This window comes from Carettochelys insculpta, chromosome 9, assembly GCF_033958435.1.
Source record: "Carettochelys insculpta isolate YL-2023 chromosome 9, ASM3395843v1, whole genome shotgun sequence".
In the NCBI taxonomy this organism is placed as follows: Eukaryota; Metazoa; Chordata; order Testudines; family Carettochelyidae; genus Carettochelys; species Carettochelys insculpta.
The window spans coordinates 10,340,832-10,353,472 of NC_134145.1; the positions used below are offsets into that span (position 1 = coordinate 10,340,832).

Below are 12,641 nucleotides of genomic sequence, written 5' to 3' on the forward strand. Positions count from 1 at the left end.
CCCTCTCAAACACACACTTTTTAAAAAAGGTAATATATTCCTTAGCCAGCATCAAATAAATGGAACATGGTTTGGTTTAAAGACTCAATCATATTGCTTGCGGTATGAATGAATGAACACATGCACCAAAATCCATGCACCAAAATCAGAAGTGAATAATGAGAAATTCAATAGCTCTTTTACCTGGACTTCACTTGTCCTCAGTTTAATAGCGTCCTCTTTCTCCTGGAGTTCCTGTTCCACGTTATTCTTTTCCCTAGATGACCAACAAAATATGCAAGAATATTTAACAACCTCAGTTACAGCAGGCACAGTTATCCATCCCCCTAACCCTGCCTCTCTTTTTAAATACATAGTGAAACATTAAATAAAGAACAAAATTTAGGGTGTGCCTGTTCCTTAAATTATTTACAAAGCAAATTATTATACATATGCCCTGCATAAAAAAAAGACTTTGCAGAGTGTGGCTAGGTGAAAAGAACAGCTCAGGAAGGGAAGGCGAGGGGTGAAAAAAATCAATGAAATACTGTCTCCAGTGATCTCACAGTTGCCATGGAACAACTATCTAATGAAGACTGCTGGGAAAAGTGGGAGGGATTGCATCAGCTTCACACATTTAACCCTTAGAAACACAGATGATAAAAGCAGCAAACAGTTCACAGCACCGAGTCATTAGCTAACCTATTTAGCTGCACTCCAAAGGTTTTTCATGCCATTTACTGCTCAGTTTAGAAGCAAAGCAAAAATGCTAATTTGACTTTAACCAGATGAACTCAGAGACCTCATATATAGTAATATGCTGTGATACTTAAATCTTGAATAGATTTCTACAGAAGTAGGGTTGATGTAAACAGTGCTTATTGATAGCTAGATAGTGATCATTGATAAATTCCTAGAGATCATTGACAATAATAGGAAAAAAAACTTAAAAATTTTCTTTTTAAACATGTAAGCAAGTGGTTATGTCTGAGCAAGAAATGCAACTCTCCCTTCGTGGCTGAACAATGACATCCCACGTTTAACAAGTAAGTTTTTGTTCAAGTTGAATACAAGTTACTTCCTTGATAAAGCAATTTATTTTACTCTCCATGGATTTTTTTTTTTTTTATAGTTGTTAATTCTAGAGCACATACACAAACACACTCAAGAGCAGAAAAAAACAGAAGCTTAGGGGGGAAATTTTAGATTTACCATCCATCTTTAATACCAATGAACAGCCGCCAGCTGTTACTTCAGATCACGGTGCTTCAACAACATTTTCCTGTCCTGGTAAGCTACACGTTGGGAAGTTGTTTGATCAAGAAAGGCGAATGATTGAGTATTCTTGCCCTAAGACTGCACAACTGTTCTTTGAACTGATTGAGCAGTACTTTGGTTTTCCATTAGGTTACATACTGGAGCAACACTGATCATCAGAAAGTTAAAAGTTTTTCAAATGAACATTTTTAAAAGTAACCACATACTATATTTTCATATTATTCTCTATAACACCACCATTTAATTTATGCAAAGTTTGCTATTTTTGTGTATGAATAGCAGACTAAAAGGGGGAAACAATATTAATAAAGCCATTCTGGATTATTCTGTTTTGTGTAAGCCTCTGAGATCGCAGCTTCTCACTACCCATTCATGAGATGAAGAATGAGGTTGTTGAGATTTTAGACCATCCATTACCATGTTCATAATTTTTATTATATATTTCTCACTTAATTCAGTGAACCAGTATTTGTTTTGTTATAGCAAATGCAATTCCACGGACTCATTTATATTCCACAAAATTATTAGAGGGGGGAGAGGAATCAATAAGGATACACAGTTGAAACAAGTCCAAAAATTCTACCAACTCAGCTTTCTTCCAGAGATTAAAGCTCTCAGTGCCAATGTAGCAAGTTCAGGAGTACTACGAAATAAGTTAGGTTAAAAACTACCCCCACACCCACTGAGTAATATCAAGCACAGTAAATATTGGCAGTAGATAAAGGTATCTGAAAATTATTGAGAAATTACATGAAATATGCATGTTTTCATGTGTGTCCTTTTTGCACTGTTCTTAACACTCAGTCCAAGGAACTAAGCGCATACATGGCTTTAGGTTGCAATAGCAGACCATGAGTGGCTTACAGTGGCCAAGACAAAAAAAAAAAAAAAAAAGTCAGATGTCAAATGAAGGAGGATCTTTATCAAGCAGGTGGCAGGAAAATTATACGTCACTCCAGGCACAGGAAATTCTGCAGCACAATATTAAAACACTCTGGCTATGTCTACACTACAGAGATCTTTCGAAAGAAGCCCTTCCGGAAGATCTTTTCTGAAAGAGCTTCTTTTGAAAGTGTGCATCCACACACAAAAAAGTGAATCAAAAGAGCAATCTGTTCTTTCGAAAGAGAGCATCCACATAGCCCCCACTCTTTGGAAAGAACAGGCCAGGGATTAAAAAAAAAACAAAAAAAAAACAAAAAAACACCAGGCCCCAGGAGGACTGTTCTTTCGAAAAAGAGGGCCTGAAGAGCATCTATACGTCTTCTTTCAAAAGAAGCTTTCAAAAGGGGGTACTCTTTCTGAAACAGGAAAGGAAGAGCGATTTCGAAAGGAGCACCACACATTCTCTTGATTTACTTTCGAAAGAATGCTTTTCGTGAGGGGGGATGCTCCACGGGATCTTTCATAAGAGTCCCCTTCTTTTGAAAAACCTTTTGAAAGGACTGGCTCAGGTAGCTGCAGCCTGTGTGATTTCATTATTAACCAGTCTAAATTATTAGAAAAATCAGGATGCTTTTACTATGTTATTAACCAAACGCAGTTGACAAAATAATAATACTTGGTCACTTAGCTGACAGAATTATATATAAATATTATATTGTTTATATTATAATATTTTTATATACATATATTTCCCATCTCTTGCTGTTTAAATGTAACTATATAGTACTACAGTAAATGAAACAATGAATTCACACTACTGTGGCACTTTTGGATAATGCTAATCACTAATTTGGCTTCTGAACCACTCAGTTCTGAAAACCACTGGTCTAGAGACTTCTACCAGCTAAAGCACAACACACATAAGAGAGTCCCTGACCCAAAGGAGCTAACAATTTAAATAGACAAACAGCAGCATTTGGGAAAGGGATACAAAATACAAATGAAATGTCTCCAGGAAGGAAGGATTGTGTGGTGCATATATGACAGAGGAAAAGAAAGCCAGGAAGTGGGACAGGAAGAAGTTGGGGCAAACCATCAAGTCAAACTACAAAAAAAAAAAAAAATCCAGACATCTCATCTTGTGACTTGCAGGGGCTGAGAGATTCTGTGTGGTAATCCTGCCAGAGACTGGAGGGAGCAATCAAAACAGGGCCCCCACTTTTGATGGCAAGCGCGGAAAGTCTCTGCTCTTGCTGGAGAATGGCTCCACCCCCTGGAGATCCTGCTCTGTTCCTCCCACACGTGTATGGGGAGGCTTTTGGGGCAGCATCCCAGGCCTATGTTAAGACATAGTGATGGCTCGGCCGGTCACAATTTCAGTGCTTCTTCCAAATATTTTAGATAAGCATCTACCTACAATATCCCGAAGTTAAGCAACGCTTTAATTAACAGTAATAGGTTGTCTCCAATCTCTCACTGGTGGTGGTCCCATTAAGCTGTTTATTTAAAAAATGCCACAACTACACTCTCTTTCCCCAATTTCTCCTCTCCACTAAATTAGTCTGGGTACTAACAACAAAATAAGCACATACATTTTATTACACAAGCTCTCCAACAAAGACTGTTCAGTGATTCTGCCTACCCACTTGTACAATCTTTTCTGAAAGTCTTAACAGAAATCCTTTATCATTACAAATGTTCTACACAGGCGATTCGGCAAAGAGTTTGGTCTGCTTTTCTTCTCTGGTATTTATAACAAAATCTGTCAATTTAGAAAAGACCACAAATTCAGGATTTGTCTTTAGATTAAGGGTACAAGCTGCAGATGATCCCCTTTATAAAAGGTGCATACATACCACTGAAGACAATTATCAAACAGCACAATATTCCTGTACCCAAGCCTCTACTACCCAACAGAGAGGAAAAGAACATTTACGTTTCCTCATTGCACACAATAGCGGAAGTTAAAACTGTGTGTTGCACAAATGCATCTAACTCCTTTTAGACCCAAAAGAAAACCATGTCAATATGACATCAGCACTTCAGCACAGAATGACCATAGTCAATCTAATAGATGAAACAGCACACACCAATATTTTAATAAATTACAGTTAGGGTTTAAAGATACCAAATTCTGTTTAAAATATATTAAACAAATCTTTAAATAACTGAGATAAGATAGTTGTAATTCTCCTTTACCTACCTCTGCAGATCAACTATCTCATTGTTTAAAGTATCAAGCTCTTTAATTGCAGAAAAATCTGCCACTGGAGTCAATCCTAGAGTGCTCTGTAAAATAGAAAAGAGATTCCTTAATTTATAAAATATAAATTTAGCTTAGTATTGAGCTATAGCTTACAAATAAAACGTGAAGTAAATTCTAAGCTTATTCTTCTAGAACTGCCCCCTCCACTACCACTACAGTGAAGCTCAGGTAAAAGCCCTCAGAACTTTTTACCCGCCATAACAAAGTTTTAGCTGAAATAGAGATTTAGAGGGTTTACAAATGTAACACTTATACATCTAGTAGAACTATTTTATTCCATGCCCAAGATGCTTAATATTACCATTATAGTGGCAATTCAAGAGACATGGAGAAAACGCTTCTCTTCTTAGATAACTTCCAGTAAAATTTTGCAGAAACAATACCAAACTCTATAAAAAGCTGTGCCCACTCCTCTTTGGACGAGAAGAGGAGATGGTGATGATATCAAAAGGACTCAATTTAACCAAAGGCTCTGTCATGATAATTAAGTAACAAAAACCTGATTTTCTGTTTCTGAATTACAAGTCAGTAGAAAAACCCTACAAAAACAATACATTATTCACAAAATTTGACTGCCGGACTATATCATCTGCTGTAATTCAAAAGTTAACTTTCACCTGCATATGTTTGTCATTGCATAAACTCTTCCAGAGAAACTCATCCTGATCTTAAGCCTCAACATGCAAAAATTGTCACATAAACTTTTAAAAAGTTATTTGATCATTAACACTGAGCTGGCTTTCTATTAGTAATTTTGCTATTAATTTAAAACAATATTTCCTGCTCACTTTTTAAATTTACAGAAGATATTGTTTGTGGGATTATGAAGTTTAACAACTTAGGAAACTTAAAAATTTACATGTGAAATTTAAAGTGAACTGGTTAACTGGAACCATACATTTGTACAAAAAACCCGGCATGAAATTGTGAATGGTATATGGGAATTAGAATGCATTCTCTTTTGTGTGTGATTTTTTTTAATTGAGAAAATAAGGCCTTGTATTTAATTTCAGTTTTATTTGGAAAAGGGCCTTAACATTGGCATTGTGCAGTTTCTTGTGTTCCTGTGACTCTACATGAAACATGCTAAATTTACAAGAAAAGGGGTTTTAGAGTTTTGGTTTTTTTCCATAACTGCCCAAACTCTGGTCTGGTGGTACCATTCTCTCCATCCTCATCTTCTCAGGCATCACCAGCTACAGAGATTCTCATTTTAAATTTTATGTTTATTGTTTTTATTTAAAGTATTAATGTCATAAAACATACATAATTTACAACGTGTGCACCTATTTATCATCATACTATTAACAAAAGTCAATGTTCATTATTTGTCATGCCTGGGGGAAAAAAAAAAACAAACCAAACAATCAACAAAACCTGAACCTATAGGGTACTAGAAGGGCTGTTGTACACTTTCTACAAGCTAAATTATAACCTGGCTTAAACCAGTAACTGAGGTGTGACCCAGCTTGACTTTCAGTTCCCAAATGGAGCTACATGACCTAGCACCTAGGAAAGCAACCCTTTTTAGTATTCAATTGTACAGATTTGGTGTAGAAGCAAGTGAAAGACAAATTCAAAATACTTCAATGTCACTGTTATGCTCTACTGCACACACTTTTGTAATGTTTATAAATTTGGAGATTATAGACTAGAATACAAAGTATTAGAGTCAGGCAGGGTACAGTGATGATGTTGCTGTCCAGGTTTAGCCACACAAACATGGCAATTCACTTCAAACCTGACGTGACCATAAGCACAGTCACACTGGGTCAAACCAAAGATCCACTCAGTCAGTATCCTGTCTCCCAGTAGTGGCCAATGGCAGATGTCCCAAAGGGAATGAAAAGAACAGATAATTGTCAATTGATTTGTCTGACTGCCCACTCCCAGCTTATAACAGAGGCTATGGACACCACTCCTTCCCATCTTGGCTTTTAGCCATCAATTGATGCATTCACCATGAATTTACAGTTTGCTTTTGAATCCCGTTACTGTCTTGACATTCTCGGCATTCTCTGGCAAAGAGTTCCACAGACTGAAGTAGTATTTATTTTTGTTTAAAACCTGCTGTCTATTAATTTCATTTGGTGACCCCTAGATCTTATGTTAGGAGAGTAAATAACCGTTGCTTATTTACTTTCTCCACACCAGTCATGATTGCATAGTCCTCTATCATATGCCCCCTTAGTTGTCTCTTTTCCAAGATGAAAAGTCCCAATCTTATTAATCTCTCCTCATACAGAATCCATTCTATACCCCCCTTATTTTTATCGCCCTTTTCTGAATCTTTTCCAATCTTAATATGTCTTTTTTTTGTGATGGGGTGACCACATTTGCATACAGTATCCAAGATGTGGCTGTACCACATCATCTTCTGTATCATCTATCCGTTCCTTTATGATTTCCAAATACTCTCTGTGCTCTCTCGACTGCTGCTGTACAGGGAGTGCATGTTGTGAGAAGACTACAGTGACTTCAAGACCTCGCTCAAGTGTTAACAGCTGATTTAGACCCCATCATTGTACATGAATAGTTAGAATTATGCTTTCCAATGTGCATTACTTTGCATGGCTGCCCCATCACCAGTTTTGTGAGATCCCCTTGTAGCTCTTCACAATCTGGTATGGACTTAACTCAACGAAGTAGTTTTGTATCACTTGCAAATTTTGCCACCTCACTGCCCCCTTTTCCAGACAATTTCTGAATATATCGAGTAGGACTGATCCCAGGACCAACTCCTGGGGGACACTGCTAGTTAAACCTACCCCTTTATTTCTTATCTTTTAACCAGTTTTCAACCCATGAAAGGGCCTTCTCTTTTACCCTGTAACAACTTACACTGCTTAAGAGCCTTTGGTGAGGAACCTTGTCACAGGCTTTCTGGAAACATAAGCGAATTAGTACCTACGGGATCCTCCTTGTCCACATACTTGTTGAGCCCCTCTAAGAATTCTAGTAGATTGGCGAGGCATGAATTCCATTTACAAAAAACATGTTGACTCTTGCCCCAAAAATTATGTTCATCTATGTGTCTGACATTTTCAACAAGTTCTCTTAGTACTTTTGTCTGGCTTACTGGTATGTAATTGCTGGGATCACCTCTGGAGCTCTCTTTAAAAATTGGCATCTCATTGGCCAAGGGAGATGTAAGGTCCCTGCAGCTCCAAGACTAGTTCCTTTCATATCCAAACTTGCACTCAATCAAAATGCAAAATTGTTTTTCACAGATCAGGATTCCCAGTGAACTAGGATTTATGATGGCATTTGCACTCATCTGAAAATTGAAATTAATACATTTAAAAAGTTAGGACTTTTCTCCCCCAAAAAGCAATGTTTCCGTATTTTAAACGCACAGAGGGAGGATAACCAAACAGCATTGCACTCCACTTCCTTTGAGCTGCAAACGAGTACCCTGGTACCCAGGTAAGTTTACTGTAAATACAATCAGCCCCAGGGGTCCAGCCACACAGAACTTATGGAAGGATCATAGCGTTACTTGACTATCTCCACAGAGGCAATCAGTTCATAACACTTTCATTATATCTGATCTCTAAAGAGATTTGAAGATGTTTATGGGCCTTAATCCAAGCCTACTAAAAGATCTTTGAGGCTTTTTCAGAAATAGCTGAGAAGATATTGAAATTTAAGATCTACATACAGCTGAGGAAAAGTACATACTTTCACCGCCTCCCTTGTCATACAACATTCCATCATGCCATTTCTTGAATTCCCCTCTAATAATGAAATCTACCTCTAATATTAAAGAATTGGCAAATTGACAGATATTGGAAAATTGTTTTCAATGGGGAATCATGATGAAGTACGGCTGTTGCTAGTGGGGTTCTGCAAGGATTGGTACTATGTCCAATACTTATTCAACATGTCCATCACTGATCTATAAGTAAATACGAAAATCATTGCTAATTAAAATTAAGGATGAGATCGAGTGGTGAAGTGACAAAAAGCGAGAAGGACAAAGCAATCACATGCAACAACCTGGATCATGTAGTAAACTGTACATTCAAAACGCATTTTAATGTGGCCATATACAAAGTTATACCTCTAGGAACAAGGAACACAGGCCATACCTACATCATGGGTGGTTGTATTGTAGAAAGTGGGAGTGAAAAGGATTGGGGGCATACTGCACAAGCAATGCAACAGGAGTGCTTAATAAGCTGCTGTGGCAAAATAACTAATAAATTCCTTGGGTATATAAACTGAGAAGTTATAACATGATATTACTTCTGCACACAGCATTGGGAAGATGAATACCGGAGTATTTCATCTTGTTCTGGTGCCTGCATCATAAAAAGGACATTGAAAAATTGGAACAATTGCAGAAAATTAATTAACTTATTACATCGGCAACTCTCTTTCCTCCAAGAAATCAATTATAGTAATTCTTGCTGACAGACACTACTAAAGGTAGAAATCTACAAGGAAAATAGTTATTTATCGATCCATTTCTTTCCTCTACCCCAACCATGAGTCATGCAATATATGATTAAATTTAATGATACTTTTTACTGCTGGCATGTCATCACATTGACTAAGGGACTCAAACGACTAATGGTACAGCTGAACAGTTCTCATTTTACACAAGCCACAGCATTATACCACTTAAATAGCTGTCAGAAGCATTCTCCCCCGACTTTGATTTTTAGCTATCCCTTAGCAGACACACTTAGCTGTACACATTACAAATTGAGAAGAGCCGCATGTTCAGCCAGAAAACAGCTTAATAAATACATGCATTGACTTGTAAAGTTCAGAAGTCAGAGACAAATTTACAGAACCAACTGAAATTCATATCTTTCTGTATGTCATCTGTGTATTGGAAGTGAAAATTAACTACAAATCTCAGTTAACCTCAGTATTTTAGAAATGCTGAGACAATAACATGATACACTAAAAAAAGTAGAAAGCAACATTGATCTAAAACTAACGTAAACATCAAGGTTTGCACATTAAATGTTCCACAGCACCTTCTGTAAAAACCTACATATTAGCTCCAGTGATAATGCCAACTAACTGTTTGGGGATACAGTAAAAGCCAGAGTCGACTGCATGGGCAGAGCTACCAATTTCTCCCCACAAACGGGGGCTGGCTGCCAGACCCCCCACAGCAAGGGCTGGCTGCTGTGCTGTTAGCTGCCCTGCTGGGGATGGCAGCAGTAGGGTGCGCCCCACAACCTCCAGGAGTGGGCCAGCTCCCCCAGGCAAGGTCATCTGAGCAGGACCAGTGGCCCCACTTTAACCAGAAAGTTTTATCATCTGGCAACCTCCCCTGTTTCTCAGGGACGCCACAAAATTAAGCTTCTACTGTATGAGTATTTTCTCTGAAATTTTGATGGGATAAAATGTGTTACCTTTTATTCTGAATTTCAGCAGCATGCAAATATAAATACAATAGCTACCAACATTTACTTCGTCAGATATGCCTACATTTCTCTGATAGCATTTTTTGATAGAGTAAACTAACAACTTATTGCATCAATTCAAGTTTATAGAACAACACTGGACCCTTATGAGTGAAAGGCTAGTCTATGAAAAAGAGTGATTATTTTCAGATATCAGAATAACCAATATCTACTTGAAATCCTATTAGGTCATACGCATTTCATGAGTTTTACCCACAAAAGCCCATGACTTAATAAATTTGTTAGTCTCTCAGGTGCCACAGGACTGCTTGTTATTTGTTGAAGTTACAGACTAACACGGCTCTCCCTCTGAGATTTAAAATGCTATGCTATATGAAACACTACTGAAGAGACATTTAGAAATGTTCATTTTCAAACCAGCAGATGTTATACATTAGGATAACCAAAGAACCTCTAACCTTGAGAAAGCAGAGTTAAGAAACTGACAGAATAATAAAGATGTAAAGCAGAGTGGTGTAGAATGGAAAAAATAGTCCAAACTGGAAAAGACAGAAAAGAAAGCAAACACACAAAAAAGATTAGTAAAAGTGCAAATAAAGCAGGTTATTTTTTTTAAACTCAATGTAAAAAATATTAATACCACTTGCAGAAAACTCGGAAGTCATACAAAATTTAGTTTATCATCTTTCAGGTGAGAATTTCTCATTCTGTTTATAATGAAAGTAACACAGCCACATCAATGTTTAGCACAACCAAGAGAATATGTTAGTAACAATGACACCTACTGCAGTGCATCATTTTGCTGTGACCTCTGACTGCTGCTCTACTGAATAAAACTTTAAGCAATTAAAAGTCACTGACTCAGTACAACAGAGAACTGTTTATTGGACAAAGGGGCCGAAGGACATTTGAAATATTATTTATACAAACAGTTTTAAAGGGGCTCTTTAAAATAATTAAACCTCTGACAGCTCTGTGGTTAACTTATTTTGGTAGAGAGTGACTTTTCAAAAGAGGGAAATGTGAAAATGCCACTTTTTAAAAATGTTTCAATATTAAGGGAAAGGATAATTTGTGCATATAGTATTTCAGGTCCACAATGAAGTTTGTCATTAGATATTCACATATAAGTTTATTCTTTGGACAAGCGGATTTCATGGTTCTTCAACGGCAAGGTTTCTTTCCTTGGTTTGGTGTAACAAATAAGTTTACTAAGAAAGCAGTCATGTAAGTCATTATATTTATGGATGAAAAATGACAAAAACACTACATATATTCATGGCAATTAATCTTGTTTTTTCCTTTGGTAGCACAACCTTTTAATGGCATAGATCTTAAAATTAGGTTTTAACTTTGTTTTATTAATAGCACTTGAATTCAGAGTTTGTTTAGTTTGTTTAAGCAGAAACCTCAAAATCCTTACCTTTTGTAAGCTGGCCCTGTCTGATGGAGGGATCATTTCTGCAGTCAGAACCTGAGGAGGATCAATGCCCTTCATTAATTTCTGATTGATTAAATGGAAAGCCAAGGCAAATTGTTCTTTTGAAAGCTTTCCACAGTCGTTTGTGTCACAGAGGGCCCTGTACACAAAAACAAAGAATAACTGATTAAGTATAATACCTCATTTTTAGAAGTACTGTATTGTCTAGGAGTGTATGTGCAGGCAGTGGAAAATTATATCAGAAACTAGCACTTATATATTGGCTTTAAAATGAATCCTCAACACTGAGAAAAGTGTGTATCATTCTCTTCTCTTGCCCCTTCTTTGTCAGTCACTCACCTTTATTTTGTACACAGGTACAGAACATCTGGCTCTCCTGACGAGCAGACTGGGACTGCAAAAAGATTCCCCAAAAATAAAAGTCCTGAAATGGACTTTGGCAGGTACCATGGTTTTATACCTCTCTGCTACATGGGGCCATACGTGCTCACTTCTCCTAGGTGTCCAAATGTGAGAAGATATGTGAGGTGAACAGATGTCCTGACTGTATAGGGAGCATCCCTATATTTGAGGCTGTGTCTTACATAGGTCTTTTGCTGCTCTCCCCCCCTGCCTGCCCCCTTCCACAGCGCAACCCATCCTGATTGTTCACACTTGCTGCCTAGTCACCCCAACTACATGGTGGCAGCAGCGAGGACCCCATGTTTCAGATTCTCAGACATTCATATTGTACCCAAAACTTTCCATACATAGCCCAAGGGGGCAAAAGTGACAAGTTAGCCGAGTATTGTGGCTGCTCATGCAGCCTAAATGGACTAGCAGAGGTTTTTGTTTTGGTTTGTTATTTTTTTTTTAATTTAGGACACTGCTCTTCTGACATTACTGCCTTCATGGACAAAAGGCTGAAGGTTACACACCATTGAATTTGATCCTATCCTCGTCCAGAGCAGCGGTGAGCAAACTTTTTACATCAGGCCCCCTTTTTGGTCCCTGCAATTAGCAGGGCCCCCTGGTCTCCCAGAAGTGATGCTTCACACTCCTCAGCAGCAGTGGAGGCAGTGGGTGCAAGCCAGCAGAGGCTGTGGGGGAGGGCAATTGCGCCACAGCCCTCTTAGAAAATTTCATGCACTCCTCACTTTGCACACTCTTGCTCTAGGCAGAGCAGAGAAGGCCAGCAGTCTCCATCTGCCCATCAGTCTGCCAGGGCCTCCTCTTCAAGCCTGGTGCAGAATCATTGGAGGCCCAACATTGTTTTTGCTAAAGAAAGTCAATTTCACTCTTGCAGGTTACAGAGAAAACCCTGAAAGAGTGACCATCGGATGAGGCAGCCACCCACTGTTTTTGTCACAGCGTCTGCTGGGAGTGCTGGCCACGCTACTGGGGGCACAAGGGGTCTGAAGCCAAA

At 38.1% G+C, this 12,641-nt stretch overlaps 1 protein-coding gene across 1 annotated transcript in view; it reads right to left on the bottom strand.

The window, feature by feature from the left end:
• The window catches only part of EPS15 (epidermal growth factor receptor pathway substrate 15), a 94,216-nt gene that overhangs the window by 36,420 nt on the left and 45,155 nt on the right, over positions 1–12,641 (bottom strand). The window contains exons 11-13 of the mRNA XM_075002549.1: positions 11,219–11,375; positions 4,346–4,431; positions 184–256 (exon numbers count right to left, since the gene is read on the bottom strand). Of these exons, the coding sequence (XP_074858650.1) occupies positions 184–256; positions 4,346–4,431; positions 11,219–11,375 (316 nt within the window). The remainder of the gene's footprint in view (positions 1–183; positions 257–4,345; positions 4,432–11,218; positions 11,376–12,641) is intronic.